The 22,920-nt window shown below is 40.8% G+C and overlaps 4 protein-coding genes across 6 annotated transcripts; 1 reads left to right on the forward strand and 3 right to left on the reverse strand.

Moving 5' to 3' along the window:
- Nucleotides 1–3,302: 3,302 nt before the first annotated feature.
- LOC104420853 (MDIS1-interacting receptor like kinase 2) lies at nt 3,303–6,724 on the forward strand. Its single transcript, XM_010032627.3, has 2 exons — nt 3,303–5,797; nt 6,245–6,724. Exons 1-2 carry the CDS (start codon nt 3,346–3,348, stop codon nt 6,682–6,684), a joined length of 2,892 nt encoding a protein of 963 aa, XP_010030929.1. The 5' UTR covers nt 3,303–3,345; the 3' UTR covers nt 6,685–6,724.
- Nucleotides 6,725–6,832: 108 nt separating this feature from the next.
- LOC104420855 (CD2 antigen cytoplasmic tail-binding protein 2) lies at nt 6,833–14,306 on the reverse strand. Of its 2 annotated transcripts, none has more exons than XM_039301950.1 (10): nt 14,096–14,306; nt 13,784–14,006; nt 12,754–12,879; nt 12,514–12,675; nt 11,210–11,336; nt 11,074–11,115; nt 9,042–9,329; nt 8,857–8,899; nt 8,007–8,084; nt 6,833–7,254 (listed from the first exon to the last, which is right to left on the reverse strand). In XM_039301950.1, exons 1-10 carry the CDS (start codon nt 14,170–14,172, stop codon nt 7,188–7,190), a joined length of 1,233 nt encoding a protein of 410 aa, XP_039157884.1. In that variant the 5' UTR covers nt 14,173–14,306; the 3' UTR covers nt 6,833–7,187. The 2 variants fall into 2 exon arrangements, with proteins under 2 accessions (XP_039157884.1, XP_039157883.1); XM_039301949.1 differs by having other exon boundaries at nt 8,994–9,329.
- A 1,577-nt stretch (nt 14,307–15,883) lies between these two features.
- On the reverse strand, nt 15,884–17,654 carry LOC104419909. Its single transcript, XM_010031740.3, has 3 exons — nt 17,420–17,654; nt 16,391–16,547; nt 15,884–16,152 (listed from the first exon to the last, which is right to left on the reverse strand). Exons 1-3 carry the CDS (start codon nt 17,591–17,593, stop codon nt 16,019–16,021), a joined length of 465 nt encoding a protein of 154 aa, XP_010030042.1. The 5' UTR covers nt 17,594–17,654; the 3' UTR covers nt 15,884–16,018.
- Nucleotides 17,655–19,300: 1,646 nt separating this feature from the next.
- On the reverse strand, nt 19,301–22,124 carry LOC104419911. 2 transcript variants are annotated; one of them, XM_039301326.1, is made up of 5 exons: nt 21,865–22,124; nt 20,932–21,052; nt 20,030–20,198; nt 19,661–19,920; nt 19,301–19,573 (listed from the first exon to the last, which is right to left on the reverse strand). In XM_039301326.1, exons 1-4 carry the CDS (start codon nt 22,066–22,068, stop codon nt 19,701–19,703), a joined length of 714 nt encoding a protein of 237 aa, XP_039157260.1. In that variant the 5' UTR covers nt 22,069–22,124; the 3' UTR covers nt 19,301–19,573; nt 19,661–19,700. The 2 variants fall into 2 exon arrangements, with proteins under 2 accessions (XP_039157260.1, XP_010030043.1); XM_010031741.2 differs by having other exon boundaries at nt 19,339–19,920.
- Nucleotides 22,125–22,920: the final 796 nt, after the last annotated feature.

The raw sequence follows: 22,920 nt of genomic DNA on the forward strand, positions 1-22,920 counted from the left end.
TTTTTTTTCCCAATAATTGGAACTAGACTGCGATAATGTTTAGTTCACATTTTACTAATTTTTTCGAATAAATAATAAAATAAAAAAGTAATTTTAGTCAATCAATGTGGTCTAGTTCTGGATCGCCCAAGCACTAGTTCCATTTTTAAGAATCGGGAATCAAATTGATGCTCCTGACTAAACTAGCTGATCTAGGTGGTTCTCGATTCGGGCGGTATATTTTGCACACCATAAGTTATATCAATTCTTTAAGTCTTACTGGATGGGTTGCACCCAAGATTGAGAAAACCCATCTAGGAGCTGCTTTTCCATGGACTCTTGTCACTCTACTAAAATAATAGGGATAATTACATAAATAGTCCATAAACTTAAGCTCAATATGAAATGTCATATCTAAAATTTTAATTTATTTAACGCGATCTCTAAACTTTAGCTCAATATCTCAATATGTAATACTGTTTATCTTTAAACTTTTTTATTTAATATGATCTCTAAACTTTAGCACAATGTCGACTTTGGATTTTCAATTTGTTCGATATAACCTCCGAACATTTGGTAAATATTCAATATAATCCCTGTATTATATGAATATCCCATGTTATCCATCATTAATTCAAGTTATAGGACAGCATTAAACATTTTTATACGATTCAAGGACTAAATTGATCATATTTCAAATGTTTAATGATCATGTTAAACAAATTAAAAATTTAAGGACAACATTATCTATTGGGTCAAAGTATAGAGATCATTTGTGTCAATCTTCCTTAAATCGGGACCACATAAAACTGCTTAGATCATCACCAAAGCTTTCGATCTTGGCGCCAGCCGATGCTGCAGTCTATCATCAACAACATCAGCAACCTTTGCAAAAGAAGGGGATACCAACTCCAGCTTCAAACACGGTCATGCGGGAGAAAACCTCCACCAAAGGGCTCAGCACATGTCATGGATCCAACCACGAGAAAGCATCTTTTTGACCGTTCACAGGGACATTATGTGTAATAGGTTTTAGATTCCTCCCTAAATTCAAGCAACTCCCCCCGGGCATAAGAGAAATTGGCAGAGAGGGGGCGCTGACAAAAGCTGTTATGCTTGATAAGATGGACCTTCACCCCGCAATGCAAAGAGACCCAGAATCTGTAAGCAGCACCAGAGTCAGCAGCTACCATATTCCATTGATAAGTCTGCTTCGAACGAACCCTGTACACCTTTTTCTGGCAAGCAAACATACGACCGCTTAACCTTCAGTAATAGTTAGTTCTTTTTCTTTTCTTTTTTGGCTAAAATTCAATAATAGTTAGTTCCCAAATAAAGTTGATAATTTCCTAAAGAAATTTGTAATTTCACTAAGAATCTATAAGTTCATTAGAAAAGTTAGTCATTTGAAAATGACTTAGTTAACGTTCATAAGTTGCTCAAGTAAGAATCGATAAAATAAACCTAGCCGATAGCTTTATCGGGAAAAAACAATTATGGGATAAAGTTGGTTATTTGGTATAAAAGTTGGTAAGTTATTTTGGTAATTTGGTACCAATTAAGCCCAGGGCGGTACGTATGTGGCTCAAATAAGAGTAGATAATTTCAGAATAATTAGAATTTTATGTGAAGGATAATCACTCAAATTAAGGTCGGTAATTTTGTTTAACAATCGAAAATGATAATTTATTAAAATTCCTGCTGATTTGTAAACAACCGAATGAACATCAATAATTTGACAAGAGACTGTATTGTCGGCCACTTTTTATTTTTATTTTTTATCAACAATTAGTCAAAACTAACAAACGTTTCTAGAAATTCACCAACCCGAAAGGGAGCACTAGACTTCTGCAGATAGTTTTTCCCACAAAGTTCCAGGTTTTAAGTCAATGTTGATAAAGCAGAATACTGCACAGTTTTTCCAAGGTTCTTGTTTGAAAAAGTAAACAAAGTTTTTCCACTTCCAAGAAATCCAACAGGCACTATGACCTGGTCTTGTAATAAAGATAATGATAAGAAGGAAACATAAGAGGATCCTGCACGACTGACCAGACTTTTGAGCAGCATTTGCAAATTCCATAAGCCTAAGTAAATTTTCAATCCATGGGGTCAGTGCGTATGTTCATCATCATTTACGAGGAAAGCGGTTCAATTGTTTAATAGCGCGACGATGACTAATGAAGCTAGAACTTTGGTAAACTGCATTACCATCTCTATACGGCAAACTCAAGCCAAATAACAATAGACAGCAGGATGAGGTGAGAATCTTTCAAAGATTGGTCGACAAAAAGCCCATGATTGAAGCCACAAGTTGTATCTTGTGTCATCTTCTGAGCCAAAATTGCTGACTGCAACTTGTGATGGATACCGCATAGAATGAAGAAGTCAATGCAAGGAGCAAAGTCCTGATCTAACGATTCCAATGATGCCACCCCATTTTTTTGAGCAAGAAGTATTTTTAGTAGCATCAGAATTTCGTTTTCAATCAAGTCTGACGTGCGGGCTTGGTGAATGAGACTGCATGCCGTTTAGTGCAAGAACTGGTGCAATTTACACGCCTTGACACGGACTCGGTTGAGGCCATGGACCAATCTTTTTGAGGTCCCATCGCAGTCTTGTAAGAACAAGAGCTTCGTGACCATAGCGAAGTTGCGAATGAGTTTTTCCTTGCGTAGAATACACGTGAGTTTACACTTTTGGGAGCATAAAGTCATGTGTTTCTTTTCTTGTCCAGCCTATTGATTAACTTGTTTAAGTGCTCATTTTTGCACATCTGTCTTGGTTCGCCAGTGTAAAAATTGGGACACAACAGGCCCGTTTTATTGCCTACTGGATAGGGGCAAGTAGGAGTAGATTGTACTTGAATCATTCAACAATTTGAGAAGAGCCTCATGTCAGTCAAAACGCGATACTCAAAAGAATTCTCTCTCATGGTTCTAGCTGCCTCACAGAGAATAGGAAAAGCCGAAAGAAAGATCAGAGTAAGACAGCTCTTGAGCCACAAAGTCCCCCCAAGAAACTGGCAATTCTTGATAGGGACTTCACTGATAGGAAGCTTCTCAGATACAGCCTAAGTCTACATCCATATGAATCTTCAAACGCAAATTCCTTCATCATCATTACGTGTACATCTCCGACTTAGACTTCATTAATGAAAAACAAGCATCAACTGCGAACCACAAGACAGTTTCTTTCAAGAAGAATGAGCTAATTTTCCCATCTTTGACTTGTCAATAGAACAGATACAATTGTCAACCTACCCAAGCTACGCGTGCATCAACTTTTCTCTCTATTTATCAATATAAAGATCCATCAACTTAGTTCATAAAGAGGTACAACTTCTGGTTATTGTGAAGCAAATAAAGAATGTTGCTTAAGCGTTCCTTCTGCTGCTATCTTTTCCTGAACTTTCTGTTCGCATTTTCCACTTTGCCTACAGCCGCTTCAGCCTTATCTACTCATGTACAAACACGAGAAGCGGAAGCCCTTCTAAAATGGAAAAATAGCCTGAGGGACCAAACTCAGTATCTCCTCTCTTCTTGGATGCTTGCTTCGAGCAACATCACAAGCACAAACACAAGTACCAATTCATGCAGTTGGGAAGGGATCAGGTGCAATATTGCCGGAAGTGTCACAGGCATAAACCTCACAAGCATCGGCCTGAGAGGTACACTACATGAATTCAACTTCTCATCCTTGCCAAACCTATTGTCTCTCGATCTTCATGATAACGAACTTTTTGGAAACATCCCTTCTAATATTGTTACTCTTCATAATCTAACCTTCTTAAATCTGGGTTACAATCAACTCAGTGGAAGCATTCCTCCAGAGGTTGGAAACTTGACAATGCTCAAAGTGTTAAGCTTCTCGAACAACCTCCTATCCGGTCCTGTTCCTTCCACTCTCGGAAACTTGAACAATCTTTCATTGCTTTATCTTGGGAACAATCATCTAACTGGTCCAATTCCCCTGGAACTGGGGAAACTAAACTTCCTTTCCGAGCTTCGGTTGAACTTGAACAATCTTACTGGTTCTATTCCTGCATCTACAGGCAATCTGACAGGCCTGAAGATCTTGTCACTCTATGGAAACCAGTTGTCTGGTCCATTACCTCGAGAGATTAATAACCTCACCCACTTGATACTATTCTTTCTGTCAAATAATAGCATATCTGGTTTCTTACCTGAGAATATATGCCATGGTGGTATTCTGGAAGACTTTTGTGCTAGTAACAACCATTTCACCGGCACTGTTCCTAAAGGGCTGAAAAACTGCACGAGCTTAACAAGACTGCGTCTAGACAGGAATCATCTCGTAGGAAATATATCTGAAGACTTCGGCATATATCCTGTTCTAGACTACATTGATTTGAGCTATAATAATTTCCATGGTGAGGTTTCACCAAACTGGGGAAAATGCCAACTCCTAACCAGCCTAAAAATTTCTGATAATCTTATTGTCGGAGTCATTCCACCTGGGATTGGGGGATCATCGCTTCTTCACGTGCTTGATCTTTCAAACAACAAACTCGTAGGGAAAATCCCAAATGAGCTAGGAAATTTGAAATCACTCTTTAATCTGACTTTGAGCGGTAACAATCTTTCTGGAGAAATTCCTCCAGGAATTGGAACGTTGCCTGAAATGGCCTATCTTGATCTAGCTCGAAACTATCTGAATGGCCCAATTCCTGGGCAGCTGGGTGACTGCTCGAAAATGATCTACCTGAACTTGAGCAGCAATCAACTTAATGGAAGCATTCCTGATGAATATGGCAATTTGGTGTCACTACAAGTTGCATTGGATCTAAGTAGAAACACACTCTCCGGGGAAATTCCATGGCAACTTGGAAATTTGATAAAGCTGGAGATATTGAATCTTTCCAACAATGAGCTCACTGGTCCAATCCCATCAACTTTTGACAATTTGAACAGTCTGAGGCTGGTTGATGTGTCCCATAATGACTTGGAAGGTCCTCTTCCTAACAACGAAGGCTTCCTGGTGGCTCCGGCAGAAGCATTTCAAGGTAATGCCGGATTATGCGGCAACCATTCTGGCTTAAAGCTCTGTCCTTCAATAGAAAGTAAAAAAGAGAGAAGAATTAGTATATTGGTAATTATGATGCCTCTTGTTGGAGTGTCAATAATTCTTAGTATCATCGTTATTATTCTCTATACCATGAAGAGGGGGAAGACAAAAATGAGCGAAGAATCCGAGGATTCGCATCATGGTAATGTATTCGCAATTTGGTGCTATGACGGGAAATTAGTATATGAAGACATCAAGGAAGCAACTGAAGGCTTTGACCATAAGTACTGCATTGGTGTAGGAGGAAGTGGGAGTGTTTATAGAGCAGAACTGTCGACAGGTCAAGTCGTGGCTGTGAAGGAGCTTCATGCTTTCCACTGTTTTAATCTGCAAGATCGAAATGTCTTCGAGAATGAGGTAAGGGCATTAACAAAGATCAGGCATCGGAATATTGTGAAGCTGTACGGTTTCTGTTCACACGCGGAACGGTCGATCTTGATTTTCGAGTATTTGGAGAGGGGGAGTTTGGCCAAGATCCTGAAGGACATGGAGCAAGCAAAGGATTTGGATTGGGCAAAAAGAATTAATGCTGTGAAAGGGGTTACTAAGGCACTCTACTACTTGCACCATGATTGTAGACCTCCCATTATTCACAGAGACATATCAAGCAACAATATATTGTTGGACAGGGAATATGAAGCTCATGTTTCTGATTTCGGAACGGCCAGATTTCTAAAGCCGGATTCCTCCAATTGGACAGGGCTCGCCGGAACATATGGGTATATCGCTCCAGGTAATCTCTGTCTTTCTTTTGGTATGATAAATATCAGTTGAAACCTAGGGAAATTGTCAGTTCCATCTCATGAATATGCATGGTGGAAAAGGTTAGGCCTCAGATATTCGCTCTGTTCTTGGAATAGTTTGATCAAAGATGAGAGATCCTTTTATAGTGACAATTCAACCCACGATCATCATTATCGCATATAGCAGCAAGCAGAAATTGAGGTTCCGTTGTATGTAACAATTAGGGCCCCCGAAAGCTCATAGAAAATTGACTTAAACCAGTCTGATTAGATTGCAGAAATTCTTCTACCTCTCGTTCTTTTTGTTCCTTTTTTTCTTAACCTTGGGAGCATCAAAATGGTGAAGTCAATTATCAATTTTCCACTTATAATTACCATATTTCCTGTTCTGATTATTTTATAATTACTTTGCCTTCTTATTTTGCCCTTGTCTATAGAACTTGCCTACACGATGAAAGTCACGGACAAGTGTGACGTTTACAGCTTTGGAGTATTAACACTCGAAATAATAATGGGTCGTCACCCTTGTGAGATGATGTCCTCTCCTTCATCTCCCTCACCATTGGGGTCATCCTCATCATCGTCATCTGCGACATTGTCTTTGCCGGCATCGCAAGTACAGACTCTGCCTTTCAACAATTTGTTGGATGGGCGTCTGCCACTACCCTCTCCCGAGATGGCGGAGGAAGTAGCGACCATCATAAAGCTGGGCTTCGCATGCTTAAATGCTAATCCTCTTCTCAGGCCAACCATGGAGCAAGTTCACATGGAGCTATCGGCTCGAAGGCTACCTTCCATCGAGTCAGTCCATGAATTAGCCTTCGGACAAGTCCTAAACCCAGGGGTACAAGAACAAGAGGACAAGACGCCTCAGTGACCATGTAGTATATGCTGCACAGAGGGAGCATGTTCCATTTGGGGGCCACCCCAATTTACACCGAATCATGAAAATTCTTACCAGCTTATATCATCCTCAAAAAAAAAAAAATGAGAGCCATTGTCTATGCAATGATCATTCTTTCTAATTCAGTTAACAGTTTTCGAGCCAGACGGCTCATCAATTCATTTGAATTCTGGCAGTATGACAATGAGTCTGTAATGTGAAGAACAGGCAATGAGACGACTTGCATCAGACTACGCAAGCTCAAACATGCCAGCAGTTTTGGTTAGTATTTATGCCAAGTCCCATCTGAAGCAACCTAACTAATGCAGAACAGTATAATGCATCTCTTGGTATGACAATTTTGTACAGCAAGCTAAGTATACTAGCATTACTGACAGAAAACCATCGCGGGATGTTCTTCTTCACCAGCAAGTTCCACACTCTTGCCCTGTTTAATTGGGTAAGGTCCCACTGAGAACCACAAAACTGTCCTTATATTAACTTGTATTGGATATATCCGCCTGGACTTCTTCATATGTTCCAGTTTCCTCGTTAAATGCATACCTGTATAAAAGTCCATGGGTGAATCATCTAATTTCATGTATACCATATAAGTAACAATGGTTGTACCGGTACTACACTAATCTCGGTGGAAACTTAATGAGAGTTCTAACACCAAATGAAAAATAAATTGCAAAAAGGCAATTGGTTTCACAACTACATCCTGTTTCAACTGCACTTCGATGATTATGTAATAGACCAGGAAATGTGTAAAAAATGAAAATGGCAGAAGAACGTTAACACTCATCTCATGTGCACGGGTGCTTTGTATGCACAATGGATCTATATACACGCAACAATATGCAATTCAATGAAACTTCGATCTCTTATATTCCCTATGGTACCCACAAGAAAACTGTAGCACTTCTAGGTTTATATGGGCCTTCCCATTTTTTTGTGACAAAGGGCACTTGCATGTGATGAGTGTGTGATAAAGGTCAAAAGAAAGACAGTTTAAGGAGCAAGGCAACCAATGAATGTAAATATCTTTTTCTTGGGAAACAATGTAAAGTCAACTTATTTTACTGGGATTAACATTAAAAACAGTGACCTGCTGGGATTAGAGCCCTTCCATAGCTTTACTCGATTTGGTCAGAATTAGACCCTCCATTCTATCTAATTTGCTTTATCATATCAAACACAACACATTTACTGATGGTATAAATGGATAACCCCAGAACAACAAGGATCTAAAATCGTAAAACTCAAGGACATTGATTAACCAACAATTAGGGAGATATCAATAACAGAATTACCATTGTCCAGAAGCTGCAGAGCAATAAAGCTTAGTAGATGGATCATAATAATACCCCAAACTGCTGCTGTAATAGTACCTGAAAGAAAATAGAACAGATCAGACCAACTGACACCAATGGATAACTAAATTCCTGAACTGCAACTTCAGTTTGCTTTAGCCCCCAGATTATCAGATATTTTCAAACTCAAATTTCAGGTCCTAGTAGTATAAGATAAAGGCTGATGGAATTATGGCAGGATAGAAAGGGTTAAGTTAAATCCAAAGAAGCATCAATTGCTTCTCAATCCTCAATCAACCCATCAACACCCTCAAGCAGAGGTGCCCGTTTTTGTGTTATATATTTCTCCATTATGTTTGTTCAGTGTTTTTAAACCGGGCTGGTCAATGAACCGGTCTGGCTTCCTGTTCACAGGTCAACCAGTTCAACCATTGGGTTGATGATTTGCCCAATTTACAACTGAGTTATTATGTTTATTGAAGCCACTGAAAAAACACAAGCGCCTAGCTCAGCTGGCTTAGGGCTGCATGATGGAGGTCAGAGGTTTAATCCTACAGGTGCCTCTTGCATATACTTTATTGGAGCTAAATGCTAGTCCAAACCGGCTCAATGGACCAGTTTACCGGCCAAGTTTGAACAGTTCTTGACCACTCCAGATATTAAGTAAAAAAAACACTGGAACCGTACTGGACCATGGTCAAGTTCCCATTTCAGCCAGTTCAACTGGCCAGACCCATCTGGGTTTAAAGACACCAGTGGACGAGCAAGTGAGTGCGCATGCCTATTTGAGGATTTCTTACACATGTAAAGAAATAGACCATGGACATGAATAGAGGGAAGAGGCGAGTACCCAGAAGACTCATCATAGACATAATCACTCTGTGACTCTCCAGCTGCAGAGTTAGCAGAAAACACTGTATGAGTAAAAAAACACAGCATAAAAGCACTTCTTCCACAATGCAACAAGCTGGTGCAAATTAAGCTTACTCTCAGGATATGCATTGTCAACACTCAATGACGGTTGAGGAACCATACCGTCTCCATGAGGAATATGTTCAATCTCTTCAGATGATTTATTTGTAGTAGCTTGTTCATCATCTTCCGCAAACATATCAAACTCTTCAGCACCACCATTTAATATCTGTGACTGTAAGGTTGAAGCATTAGGTTCTGAAGTTCCAGCAGCAGCAGTGTTGTGACCAGAAGCAGAACCAGTGTCTGTTCCTTCAGACAAGAGATCCATTTCAAAACTTTTATCTGTCCCATTGCCTGCAGCTATGGCTGTGCCCCCCTTCCTGGCCCAAGCCAATCTCTCATATCCTTCTGTGAAAGTAGTGGGAAGAAAACTGTGAATAAGTAAAGTAAATCCACAGGAAAGCGCAAGCTTGCATTTACATTTAGACATAACATAATATATATTTAAACAAGGAAACAAGGTAAAGGAAGTGACAGAGCAAAAAGATCAAATGCTACACTCTTGATTCATACATGAAAAATTGAAAATAAAGATACTGAACTCTCTCTCTCTCTATCTCAGCCTTCTTGCCCTGGACTCGAACTTCTAGCAACAGTAGAACTCTCTCTCTCTCTCTCTGTGTACCCTCAGCCACCATAGCCAAAACCTAATGTCAGTGCCCCCCAGCCCCAACTAATTTTGCTGCAACTACGCCACCTTCACCGCCACCACCTTCACCGCCTATGACTGGCTTCCACATCTCTGGACCCGTCATAGACATAACAAAGCTAGACTGTCTTGATCGAGGTATGGTAAGGCGCTCTCTCCCTCTCTCTCTCTCTCTCTCTCTCGGCCCTCTTGCCCTGGACACCAACTTCTAGCAACAGTAGAGTCTTTCTCTCTCTCTCTCTCGGCCCTCTTGCCCTGGACGCCAACTTCTAGCAACAGTAGAGTCTTTCTCTCTCTCTCGTTCTCTCTTGGCCTTCTTGCCCTGGACACGAATTTCTAGCAACATTAGAGTCTCTCTCTCTCTCTCTCTCCTCTTCAAAAGAAGCCTCTCTCTCTTCTCTCTCTCTCTCGGCCTCTTGCAAAAGAAGCCAATTTCTAGCAACAGTAGAGTCTCTCTCCCTCTCTCGCTTGCCCTCGCCCTCGCCCTCGCCCGCTCGCTCTCTCTCTCTCTCGCTCTCTCCCTCTCCCTCTCCTAGATCTGTCTTGATCGAGGTATGCTCTCTCTCTCCATGGACATAATAAAGCTAGATCTGTCTTGATCGAGGTATGCTAGATCTGCCTTGATCGAGGTATGCTCTCTCTCTCTCTCTCTCTCTCTCTCTCCATGGACATAACAAAGCTAGATCTGTCTTGATCAAGGTATTCTCTCTCTCTCTCTCTTCCTCCCTCCCTCTCCATGGACATAGCAAAGCTAGATCTGTCTTGATTGAGGTATGCTCTCTCTCCCATGGACATAACAAAGCTAGATCTGTCTTGTCTTGATCGAGGTGTGCTCTCCCCCCTCTCCATGGACATAACAAAGCTAGATCTGTCTTGATCGAGGTATGCTCTCTCTCTCTCTCCCCCTCCCTCTATGGCTCAACCGAGCCAAAATCTGGCTCTTCAAAAAGGGCAGAGCCAGGCCTGGCTCCGTCAGTGGCGACAGAGACAATGTCGATTGTCTTTGACATCATCAATAGAGGCCCCCCGTGGCAACAAAGACAGTGGCTCAGATCTTGAAGTAACAACAGCATCCTCAACCGTGGCAGTAGCAGCAATTGCAGGCAAGAGGCCGCAATTGGAGTCCATGTGACACATCTTCGATGGTGGGCTCTTTGGCTAAGAAGAGAGAATCCGAGACTTAGGGTTGTGTATTGTTCATGTGTATCTGATGTAAGATGACATGTGGGCGATTCAAAGACTCATCAACGCTTGCCAGCACCATTGCCTGGCTGCAGGGTAACCTTTCCCATTCCATTATCAAATTTACGTTACTAGCTCTCTCAAGAAATGAGTTGCCCAAATCTCCAAGACTGTCATGTGTGTCCTTAATGATCAAAATCTATGAATGAAGTAAGGTAAGAATGTGTAACGGATAGCAAAGAATTAAAGTAAAAGGACTACCTGCCTCTCGTTCGAAAACCTCTCGTGCCTCATGGTACACATCTGCCAGATAATATGAAGGCAGTAAGTTAACAAGCAAAAGGTATATCTACATAGCATTTCAACAAATCGCTGACACCAAAGATGATGACTTAACTGAATTCACCATTCTCCATAAGTGTCGCTGCATCTTCCGTGAGCTGGTCAAATAGATGTTTTGTCTCAGCTGACATCTTCTCCTTCCGATTTGAGGATCCCTTCAACCGTCTCAATGCTTGTAGTACCTAATCAAAGGCAGTAAATCATCTCTACATATCCCACATCCACACAAGCATGTATGCAAAAAGCGCCACCAAATTAAGCAGGCTACAGAAGGTCTCTGTTAAGTTACTTTAATTGAGTTATTTTTAATTTTTAGAGTTATATTTCTCTTTTACTTACATAAGGGTATTATGGTCATATACAATTTATATTTAATATAAACACAATGGGTGTAGGGTTTCTGTTACACAGAAAACTACAGCCCTCTCTTTGTTTCTTTTACGTTCTCCTTCTCCTCCTTCTCTCTATTCCTTCTCTCTTCCTTTTTTCTCTCTTTCTACTTGCTCCGGGTTCTCTGATCAGCTTTGTGACAGTCTCCATATGACGATTGGATTTAGGTCAAACAACTTTTCACATGTCGATAGATATTACATGTCTGAACTGGGTAAAGACCTCAATGCCAATGACAAACCCATCTCTAGATTTTCAGTGTCATTTATTCTGAATTCGATTCTCCTCATTGCAAACTTATCCTCAAACCCCATAGTCTGAAATGATCTCAATGACTTTTGGCATGGTCACAGAATTCACTGAAACGGCTACAGGGAAACTGAAGTTACATGGTTTCAAAAACCACTCACTTTGCATTTCATTTAAGACTGCCTTCTCTAAATAAGGATAACAAATAAAAGTATAGCCATTTGCATAACACCAGAACCTCATTGAAATTTAAAACTGGGATAGAACCCAAACAGATGGCTGTACCACTAAATTTTGCAAGCTACAGTTGCATTAGCAATGAAAATGACACAGCTTAACATAGTCAAGTATATGTCCACCAGTTCTCTCTTCAAAACAGATCAATATGTAAAAAATCATGTCCAGAGATAGTTGTGATATTCTGATTCATTATATTACAGACCAAGCAACTGAAAGAAATAGCATTCTTAAACCACCCGCTTCTTCTCTTCCCCACCCCCCCCAAAAAAAAAAAAAAAACCCTCTTTTTCCCTCCTCTCCCCACCTCTCACTGAAAAAGGATCATTGAAGTGATTGCCCATTATTCAAATCTCCATTTCGTGCTTTAAAATCTTTTATCTTGTCAAACACCATTCATGTTCTTATCCATGGGTTTTAAGCCTAAAAAGAAAAAAACCAGCTCCATAGCTTTTATCTGAGATTACTAAAATGGAAGCTTACAGTTTCTCCTGGCTCGAGCACGTTGGCAATCCGTCTCTTCATCTTTCCAATATCATCAGATGACAATTCACCAGCATCTTCTTCAGCAGGTGTTACAACCGATGCAACCAAGCGTCTAGAAGCCAAGCTTGTAACTGCTTCAACACTGTCAAGCCATGCGTCCTGCAGGGATGACATGAGCCCAATAGAAACTCTAGTCTCCAGGAAATTGTAAAAGGACTGCTAAAGAGAGTACTATACCTTGATTTCATTTTCATTGACATATTCTACAAAGTTTCCTTCCGCATCAAAATAGCCTTCTTCTCTCTCTTTATCCAAATTGAAAGGTTCTATCTGAATCCCATCTTCTACAAAACTTTCATTGTCCTGAGAATTGAATAATCAACGAATTGACCCTTTCTCCCCTTGAACAGTATATTGTCTGGCTGCCATATCTTTGGCAGTAGTAAACAGTCCCAAGCCCCAGTAAGAAATGTATTCAAACAAAAATGCAGGCGACATAAATTTCATAACTGAGCTCAAAATATAGGCACTTGGCTTCATGTTGCTATGCTCGAGATGCAGCAATAGTGCACCAATTCTTTAAACCACAAAGAGCTGTAAGTATGCACAAGAAAGTAGCTCAGAAACTTAAAAAAAGAAAAAAGGGGTGCTCTAACAAAATCTTCAACTTTTAAAGCACTCAAAGACGAAAGCACAACATCACAACCAAACACTGAAAGAGAAAATTTCGTTCACATAGACGAGGTCATCAAAATCGGGTTATTAATTTTCTTTCGGGGTAATCATCATAGCTAGTGTCGGCACATCAATAGTTAGCTTGCTTTGAATAGGGGGCTTGGTTGTTCATGGACATGCACGCAAGAAAGCTCAGAAAAAAGCCATTGGACAGCTCAATTTCGCCGCATTCTGAGCTCAACCTACAAAATGCACAGAAATTTCCAAAAGCCACACACTTGCACCACGAAAGCTCCTAACCAGATTGAGCAATCATTCAGAGACCACGCAAAACCGAGATTCCAAACACTTGCTACACTCTGTTCATGGACATGCACGCAAGAAAGCTCAGAAAAAAGCCATTGGACAGCTCAATTTCGCCCCATTCCGAACTCGACCTACAAACGAACAGAAATTTCCGAACTTGCGCTGCAAAAGCTCCTAACCATAATGACCAATCAATCAGACACCACGATTTCCCGACATCGAAACCCAAAAAGGCTACGAGAAACACGCTCTTCCAAATCGGGGGAAAAAAGAGAAAGGCCCACACCTCATAAGCCACCTCGGCGGAGGAGATGTCGTTGGCGCCGCCCCTGCTGTCCTCGCTGAAGAGCTCGGCGGTGATTTGGCTGCGGCGGCTCGCGCGCTCCTTGGCGGCGAGGCGGGCGTCCTTCGCGTCGCTGGGGCCCTTGTCTTCCACCACGGGGCGTTTGACGGCGGCCTCGTCTCCGGGCTTGACCTTCTTGCCCTTGGGGAACCGCACCCGCTTTTGCCTGTCCATTTCGAAACGATCAGAACGATCGGGGCCCTTCGTAAGAAGGAAGGAGAAGAGGGGATTGGGGAAATAGGGGGAAGAGTTTACGAGGGGGCTTTGCTGGAGTCGGGATCGTCCTCGAAGAAAGGGCGCTTGCGGCTTGGATGCGATGAACTCCCTTCCATTTGCAGTCGAAATTTCTCACTTCCCTTCACACCCGAGAGTAGCTTCGCGAAAGAGAGAGAGCGAGAGAGCTTGAGGAAGGCGCCTCTGCGTGTTGCTATTGCTCGTGTGCTCTCGCGGTTGCCGACTTGGGTCCTCGTCTTGTAACGGAAAAATGACATAAATGTCATCGACTTTAATATGCGATGTCCCCTAAATTTTTTAATTTACCCAATCTTATCCATCAACTTTTAATTTGTTCAATATGTTCAAAAATTATTTCGGGAAACAGAAATAGAAAAACTGTTTCTGTTCCGATGAACAATTTTTTATCAAAAAGACGCGTTTGATAAAGTTGTTCCGAGAATAAAAAATGAATAGAATCGCGTTTGGTTAATTTATATTTTTTTTGTTTCTTTTAATTTTTTAATATTTTTATTTTATTTTTCCTTTTTTTCTTTATTTTTTCTTTTTTTCTTCTTTTGGCTGGTCACCAACCATGTCGAGGCGGAACCGGGCCGACGGGTCTTGAGCCTCACCTTGGTTGGGCGAGCTCAAGCTCGCCCAGATCTGATGAGGCCGAGCCTCGCAAGGGCGGCGACGCTCGACCTCGCCTTGGTGGGTGGGCTTGGCCTCACCGGATCAACGACGCTCCCGGAGGTCGCCGACCCTCGACGGCCATGGCGAGGCCGGCGAAGCCAAAGAAAAAAAGAAGAAAAAAAAAAGAAAAAAGAAAAGAGAGAGAAAATTTGTTCTTCGAAGTGTTTCTAAAACAAAAGAACAACTTTTTTTATTTTTTATTTCTGTTCTAATTTTGTTCAAAGGGAACAAAAAAACGAGATATTGAACAAAAAAACGCAAACAAACATGTTTACATTCTTTTTTTTGTTCCGGGAACAAAAAAACAAAATTTTTGTTCATAAACAAGAAAAAAGAACATAAACATGCACGCTCTATAATTCTAGAATTTTTAATATATATTCAAATTAATCCCTAAACTATATGGAGATATTCAAAATTATCCTTCCATTAACCTAAATTCAAAAATAACATCTTCATACAATGTAGAGATTACTTTGGATATATACCAAAAGTCCAAAAATTACATTGAATAAATTACCAGTCCAAGGATCACGTTGCATATTGACTTAAAATTCATGGACTATATTAAATAAATTACAAATTTAGCTATCACATTACACATTGGATCAAAATTTAAAAATAATTTGTATCAATTTTTTATATCCAAACTATCTTAATTTAAGCTTTTTGGTATTTTGATGTAGAGATAAACTATCACATAAGTCCCTTTTGGTATATTCGAATAATTATGTCTAAATAAGTTTTGTTTAGAAAAGAGTCAATAGCATTAGTTATGATCTATGCACCTTTTTGCCCATGTTAACCGGTGTTAAGTAAAAATGGATCTTTTTGCCATTTTACAAATCGTAAATGGGTGCAAATGAAAAAAATTGGAGGTTGCACATGTATAGTTAGGTTTCATTATAGGGATTTTGTTCGAGTGATTTGCATTTGGCACTTGCAATTCACACCTCGAGGCTAAGTTTTTGCAATTCCATCCACCACGACAAGGGATGCGAAACTCGCTCTTCGGACTAGTCTATTGCGAACTAGGATTTGCAAGAGTACCTAAAGAGAAACATGTCCTAGGAGGAAGTACTTTCTCTTGAAGCAAGGCGACTGAAAGAAAGCTTTTAGGAACGCTCAAACAAGGGTCGGAAAACACCCCGTCTCAAAATGCAAATTTGTAAGGATAAAATTCTTTAACTGATCAGCCATTGAATCGGAATCATGGCAAAAGAAAGATAAGAAGAAAACGTAGCAATTGTACACTATACAGCCGAAGCTTTATCCAAAGGTAGAACTAGACCCTTTCCCACCAAGAGTCTGAATTATGGCTTCCAGGAGTTTGATATCTCTATCGCGTTTGTCAATCTCTTCTTGCTTTGCCCGCAGCTCCTCCATGTGAAGCTCAAATACCTCTGAATCAAACACAGAGTCATGTAAATTATATATGACTTATGATAATTTCAGGCGTAATGCTGTTCACAGCGACATGATTCCGTAATAACTAGCCAATTCTAGTGAAAGAATGTCGCTTAGTATCAATAATAAGAAATGTGAGGATCCCTCGCACTGCAATCTCGCCCAAACTCCGACATCTCAAACTTAACGCCACATTAAAATGAACTGAGAAAATGTGACTATGAGTGAACTTACTTGTGGTGTTCTCAAGTTCTCTTGTGATTTCCTGAGTACGCAATTCTGCAGCTTTTTGTGCAGTCTCGGCCTGCCTTTTCTCTGATCGAGCACGAGCAGCAGCTGTAATAGCAGCATCGAGCTCTCTTTCCAGGGTCTCTACCCTTTGTTGAAGAATCTAGCATTAGAGAGAGAAGGAACACTTAATATGATAGCGGTTTGGTGGTATTTAACTCGACAGCAATAGCGCAATAAGTAAAAGAAAGCAGCGACCACAATCTCTTCAACATCATGCAATCACAGTTTGCCCACTGAAGTAAACATTGTATCTCGCTCGACAAATTCCGACAGAGTAAGCAATCAAATGAGTTACAGAAGCCATTTCATCGCCTACAGGGGGGACAGGGTTGAAGTTTCTCAACTTGAAGTGCGTCTTTATGTTTTCACACACTAGATCCGACCGACATAAAAGAAATAAGTAGCATAAGCATGCCAAATCGAACAGGGACTCTCAATGATCAATGCTAGGAGTAATTCGAGATCTCAAGCTGGAAAAATGCACGCGAAGACAGATCCCGCAGAGGTAAAATGAAGAAAAAAGCTCTTCCTCGTTGCCTTCAACTTATCGAACAATCAGGAAAGCTTCAACTGTTAGTTACCTTGCACTAAGAGCAGAAACTTCGTAGAAATCAAGCATTCGATTCCTATGCAACATATACTGCCAAGACCGTCCCCCGGCAAACTAGAACCTATAAACGATCCAACAAGCAATCATAAACAATAATCGGGTCGATCTCAATTGAGGACGGTATGCTCAAATAAGCAACTGAATTGGTTGTTTTGATCGACGAAAAATGCATGCTTCACCCAAATAAACGCATCAGATTAGTCATCCCAGAGGACTGCCGCTGGACAAAGAGGTCAGATTAGAACTGATCGCCCAGAAAGTCAAACCCACGAAACAATTCATTGGTATTGACATCGGATTGATTGAGAGGGAACAACAAGAGCATCAAATGACACGATCGACCGAAGAGCGAGGGCGAAAACCTTGATGGTGCGGGCTTGCTCGGCGGTGAGGGAAGCTCTGGCGAAGGTCTCTTCGTCGACGAACACGGCTTTCTTCAGGAGAAGCTTTTGGAGGGACTCAAGATTCGAAGACATTTCGGTCAGATTCGCGATCGCCCCGCCCCATCTCTCGCTCCCTTTCCCCTTCTCCTCCATCACCGATGATGCTCTGCAACTCCTCGAGGGTCTGACAATCGCACCACCATGAGAAGACTCCCTCTCTCTTGGGCGGGGCTTACACGGCGAAAGGATCATTTCGAACTGATTGGGCTCATCGTGGGCCCATAAATAGTTGGGCCGATCATGGGCTGAGCCACGTCAAATGAGACATCGTATAAAACAAGATGTTTACCTAGGGATGAGCATGGCCTGCGTTGGGTTGATTCAACACCTAACTTAAGGACTAACCGGTATAGTGTGATCCTCAATTTTTAGGACTAAGAATTAACTCTAATGAGCTTGGGATCGAGGACCGAACTGACTTTATGAGTTGAGTCCAATTCCAAAGTTAAGTCAAGACCAATTGTTAATTTTATCTTTTCCTTTTTTTTATATTTTTTTAAAGGACAATCATACTATATCAAATTACATATTCACCGATAATACGATATTAAATAGCTAAATTATGAACATCAATACATATCAAATATAAATATAAGATGAGGTAACAATTGAAACTTACACTTGCTAAAAATAACAAACCATAAAAACAAACATGCGAGGCTAGAAAATAGAGGAAAGCGACAAGGTGAGTAAATAGAGGTAAGTGACAAAGCAAGTGAGGTAAGCGAAGAGAGGCGAGTCGTGAGCAAGTCAAGTGAGTGAGACCAAGGCAAGTAAGAGGGTTTCCATTTTTTATTTTTGTCAAATTTGATTTGGACTTCTTTTTACTTTCTAATTTACATGACAAATTGAACTACGAAATAAATAGAGGAGAGGTGCTAGAATTTAAAGTAGACAAAAGCATATATTATAATAATATTTTATGCATGGGGTTGGTCCGAAATGGACCAACCTTAAACCAACTCTAAATTTTCGAGATTAAGGATTAATCCATATAGTGTAGAGTTTAAAGGTCATAGAATGAAGGATCGATCCAATCTCCTTAAAGACTAGACCAGGACTGGCTGAGTTAAACCAATCTAGAGTCAGTTCAGGATTGACCTTGATGTTCACTCTTGTTTACCCACATGTTTGCTAATGTTCCTCTTAATAGCATCTCCTCCTAACATCAAAGGCATTCTTCATTCTTAGGTGCTGCATGAGAACATTTCTCATTCTTAGGTCTCATACATTTTCATTTCATAATTTATGTTCTTTGGAACAAAAAAAAAAAGTAAACCCATTTGGTAAAGTAAGTTGTTTTTATTAGGAATAGAAAGTTAGCCTAGGAATAGATTTGAAACGAAACGATAAGCAAAAAAAAAAAAATTGCTTTCGTTCCCGAGAACAATTTCTAGAAATAAGCTAATTTTATTTTTTATTTTTTTTTTTTTTTATTCCTCTCTTTGCTGTGGCCACCTCCGACCGCCGGAGCCATCAGCGACCGCTAGTCCGCTGATCGGCGCCGCCATTTCTGCGGAGGTGCTTTGGACGTGGCTTGTGGACGGTGGTGACCGGCGGCGGCGACCAATAGCAATGGCGGCAATCCGTGGGCAAGAATAAAAAGCGAATAAATACAAAAGAAAAGTAGAAATTTTGTGTAGTTACCAAACGGGTTCTTTTATTCAGAAATTGTTCCTCGAAATAGAAATAGAAAAGAACTATTTCAGAAAAGAAAAAAAAAGAAAAAGAAAAAAAACTCTTCTCCAGCCAAGAAGCAACGTTACCATTTGCACCCTTAGTGGCTGAAACTTATTGATATGGGCCAAGAACTTACCATTCAATGTTCAAGCTCAGAGTAACTATACCGTCATCAAATTTACCAACTTCAAAAATTAGTAATGTTCCTTCAGCGGGGCATGGCAAATACCAACATCGAGAACGAGAAAATGCAGATACTTTTAAAGTTCATATGTGAAGCTAAGGCGCATCTCTTCACCATGGTATTGCTCGTTGCACGCGTCAAAGTTAACAAATCTTTTGGCAAGGCATGTTTGCCGCTAGCTCTTAACCAAAGTCCACAACTACATTGCCCTGTCACATAATAACAACTCTTAAATGACGAGAAGCTATGAGATCTCTAAGAATACAACTACACTTTGACCATAAACCGTATCGTACATGGTCAAAGGCAAACCAACAGACCAGGCGGGTTTGTTTGCTAATCAAACTGCTGTCGGAGGTGCATCTCAGTTTCGCTTTTCCAAGTGGCGTGAGAAGACTGGCCCTTCATCCTCTTGCTTTTCTCCTTGTCTTTTATGACAGATCCCTTCTTCTTGGGCTCTTGGTTGGGGTCAGCGGGAGGACGATCTCCACATATTGGGCATACCATTCCTCGTGCACTCGAGTATGTTTTGGGTACACCACACTGCAGACACATTCTGCATACAGGACAGAACAGTCAAGGAATAAGTAAATCGGCAAAACAAGTGCCGCCAAGCTCACCACTTCAGCTGTGTCCATAGGGAATGCAAGTTGAAATATATTTACCTCAATAAGTCTGCAGCATCCTCTGCATTTGGATTTGTTGCAGTCACCACACGCTTACCATCTTTTACTGCAGTCGAATCAGATGCTGTTGGAGGTTGGTTACCCTCGATATCACTTCTTACACGTTCATGAATACCAACCAACTGAGGTTTAGATTCCAAGACAGCACCTGTAAGTAGTCAATAACCCATGGTTAAGGGCGTTAACATTGTTTTGACATTGGCTCCTCTAAGTACAAAACTTCACCAACTTATGCAAAAGCAGTTTGTAAGTGCTTAGTTTTCATGCTTTATCAATTTCCTATAGAGTGGAATATGGTATTCAGGTCTCACTTTTCTCCTTATGAGACAAGCGTGACTATAAGTTAAAGCACTTATAGGGCCTCAACAGGAACTCGAGCTATGAACAATAGGAAAATCTCACTTCCGCTAGTGCACACACGTGTATGAGGGTCAGTAGCCAATTGCCTTTGGATAACTGAATACCATCTCCACACATTATCTCCACATAGCAGGTGTGTCAATCAGATGAAACACTTAAGGTGCATCAATAGGGCCCTTTAAGTATCATTGGGTCTGAAAATAAACAAAAGCAACTAACCAAGAATTTTACTTTGAACTTGTGCACATACATGTCTGTGTTGGGGACTGGTTTAGGCCCTGCCCAGGAATGAGGAAGGACTTATTATTTTTATTTTTACTTTTTTGGAAGGGGGCGTTATTAAAAGTGGGTGATGGGTTGCTTTGTTTCTGCTAATAGAAAGAATTGTTCTGTTATTTGAACTCATCAAAATCAAACAACAGTCACAATAAATGATCTCAATCACGTAGGCCATTAGAGTAATCAAAGCAAGAAAACTATAGTCTATAATATCAGGATGCATTTTCCAGTTGTAGTCTTACCAACAGGCATATCTTTCTTATCTCTACTTCTCTTACGGCCACCATGCCTTTGCTGCTCGATCTCCTTTGCCGAAGGCTGCTCTTCCACACTATTATTAAGAAACTCCGGCGGTCCTACAATCTTTATTAGCCAACCGAGAAATGAAGGTGAAAAATATGAGACCTCCCTTCTACTAAAATCATCCACATTGAATACACAAAACTCCGAAAGTTGGAAATCACCCGAGCAGGGAATAAAAGAGAACTTTCAAAGAAAGTTGAGATCCCATAAAACAGACTGGTGACCATTCAGGCTATCAGACTAAGCACATCAAATTAGGACCTGAACAATTTCCATATTAATAGTATATTAAAAAAATTCCCGACTAACTGCGATTGCTGAGTGTCTCTATTCCTCAATTTCCACTGAATCCAAAGTTCAAGGTCCAATCAAAAAGGACTTACTGCACACTTGCTGATGCTGCTATTATTCAATTAGCACCAAAGAATACAAACACTGAGAAATTGAATCAACTAGTTGCAGTCGAAGAAATCACATCAACATTCCCAACTCCAAGACCGTAAATAAAGTTAAGCCCCTTTTCAGTTTTAGTCTCTCACGATGCAGCAACCCAGGAAATTCAACCACACAGAAACTCAAAACGGCTCATTTCATTGATAACAACCCAGGGCTGCCACCCTCTATGCAAAAATGGGTACACTGTAAACCATTCCCAAAGACAAAAAAAATCAAAAGTTGCAGCTATGCCGTTCTCAGTCCAGAAAAAGCATAGCACAAATTTAAATTCCCCAGATCCCAAATTTCCAGTCCTCTTCCACACCGTCCGGGTAACCAACAAGAACCCTAACCCGAAACAAATTCCACTCTTTCCAAACACGAAACCAAGGCGAACGGCAGAGAGAAAAACCCGGGGGCAAAGAAAGCTGGGTTACCTCGGAGAAGGCATCGAAGGCAGAAGGAAGGCCCGATGCATTGGACGACGGATTGGGCACGTCGTAGAGGGCGGAGCCGGCGTTGAGGGGGCGGCGGGGACGTACGTCGTCGCCGTCGTCCTCGGAGGAGTTGGGGAAGTGAATTGGGTCGTCTATCTCTTCCTCTTCTGCGGAAGAATAGCCTTGCAGAAGTGCCAGGCTCATTCTTACTTCTCTGTGTCTCCGTCTGTGTCTCCGCCGGACCTCTAGTTCTCGCCGTTTTTGTTTCGTTGGGGAGGCTATTTCCACGGCCAGGATGGCTGGGGACACAGCATTTTAGTTGAAGAGACGAAATTGCCCTTAGTGAGAGGTCTCTGTTTCCAGTTCCATAGGCTGTGGAAAAAGCAGCGCTCCTTATTGCGGAATGCGTACTGGTCTCGGATCTCTTTTTGTCCAATCCCATGTTCAATGAGGGGAAATGTTTCCTAGTCATGAAATTGGTCCATCATTGGTGTGAAAATAATTAACACCCTCGTCATGAAACGATTGACAAGTGAAAAAGTTCAGCTTCAAAACTAACTCCAAACACACATGTCACTCATCCAATGGTGATGTATAAATATATTTGTCACAGAAGAGTGGATATAAAAATAATCCTTAAAAATTTACCCATAAAAGCGGTGAATTATTTTGAATTCCATCTATTTTCACACAAAAAATAAATTGAAAAGATACATTTCCTCCTCACAAATTACTTTAATTTCTCACATGTTACTCTAATATTTTTTTGCCGATTTTGTTAAACCTGTCAATTATAAAATTTGACCAAATTGCGAAGAGTAGTGGTTACTAAAGTAGCCAATGGCTATGAGGACTGATAATGCAGTAGCAGTTTTAGTGGAAGTAACTATCCTCTAATAGAAAAACAGCCCAGTTAAATGCATGAAGTTATCCTTCATATTTTATTATTGCAAGAATCAGATAAGCCTAGAGGGTACTATAGTAAATTTGAAGGTAGACACCAAATTCAAAAGTTCTCTTTATATATATATTTTATACCCAGATGTTTTCTTCTGA

This window comes from Eucalyptus grandis, chromosome 9 (genome assembly GCF_016545825.1).
Source record: "Eucalyptus grandis isolate ANBG69807.140 chromosome 9, ASM1654582v1, whole genome shotgun sequence".
Taxonomy (NCBI): Eukaryota; Viridiplantae; Streptophyta; class Magnoliopsida; order Myrtales; family Myrtaceae; genus Eucalyptus; species Eucalyptus grandis.

Excerpts from the sequence above, each read along its gene's own strand:
- LOC104420855 (XM_039301949.1), bottom strand. The coding sequence starts at position 14,172 with ATGGAAGGGAGTTCATCGCATCCAAGCCGCAAGCGCCCTTTCTTCGAG. Across the intron at positions 14,007-14,095 it reads GACTCCAGCAAAGCCCCCTC|GCAAAAGCGGGTGCGGTTCC; the intron begins GTAAACTCTTCC and ends CGAAATGGACAG. Across the intron at positions 8,900-8,993 it reads TGACAATGCATATCCTGAGA|CTGGAGAGTCACAGAGTGAT; the intron begins GTAAGCTTAATT and ends CTAACTCTGCAG.
- LOC104419909 (XM_010031740.3), bottom strand. The coding sequence starts at position 17,593 with ATGGAGGAGAAGGGGAAAGGGAGCGAGAGATGGGGCGGGGCGATCGCG. Across the intron at positions 16,548-17,419 it reads AGCAAGCCCGCACCATCAAG|ATTCTTCAACAAAGGGTAGA; the intron begins GTTTTCGCCCTC and ends CTCTAATGCTAG. Across the intron at positions 16,153-16,390 it reads AGAACTTGAGAACACCACAA|AGGTATTTGAGCTTCACATG; the intron begins GTAAGTTCACTC and ends TGTTTGATTCAG.
- LOC104420853 (XM_010032627.3), top strand. The coding sequence starts at position 3,346 with ATGTTGCTTAAGCGTTCCTTCTGCTGCTATCTTTTCCTGAACTTTCTG. Across the intron at positions 5,798-6,244 it reads ATATGGGTATATCGCTCCAG|AACTTGCCTACACGATGAAA; the intron begins GTAATCTCTGTC and ends CCTTGTCTATAG.
- LOC104419911 (XM_039301326.1), bottom strand. The coding sequence starts at position 22,068 with ATGAGCCTGGCACTTCTGCAAGGCTATTCTTCCGCAGAAGAGGAAGAG. Across the intron at positions 20,199-20,931 it reads TAAGAAAGATATGCCTGTTG|GTGCTGTCTTGGAATCTAAA; the intron begins GTAAGACTACAA and ends GACTACTTACAG. Across the intron at positions 19,921-20,029 it reads GATGCTGCAGACTTATTGAG|AATGTGTCTGCAGTGTGGTG; the intron begins GTAAATATATTT and ends TCCTGTATGCAG.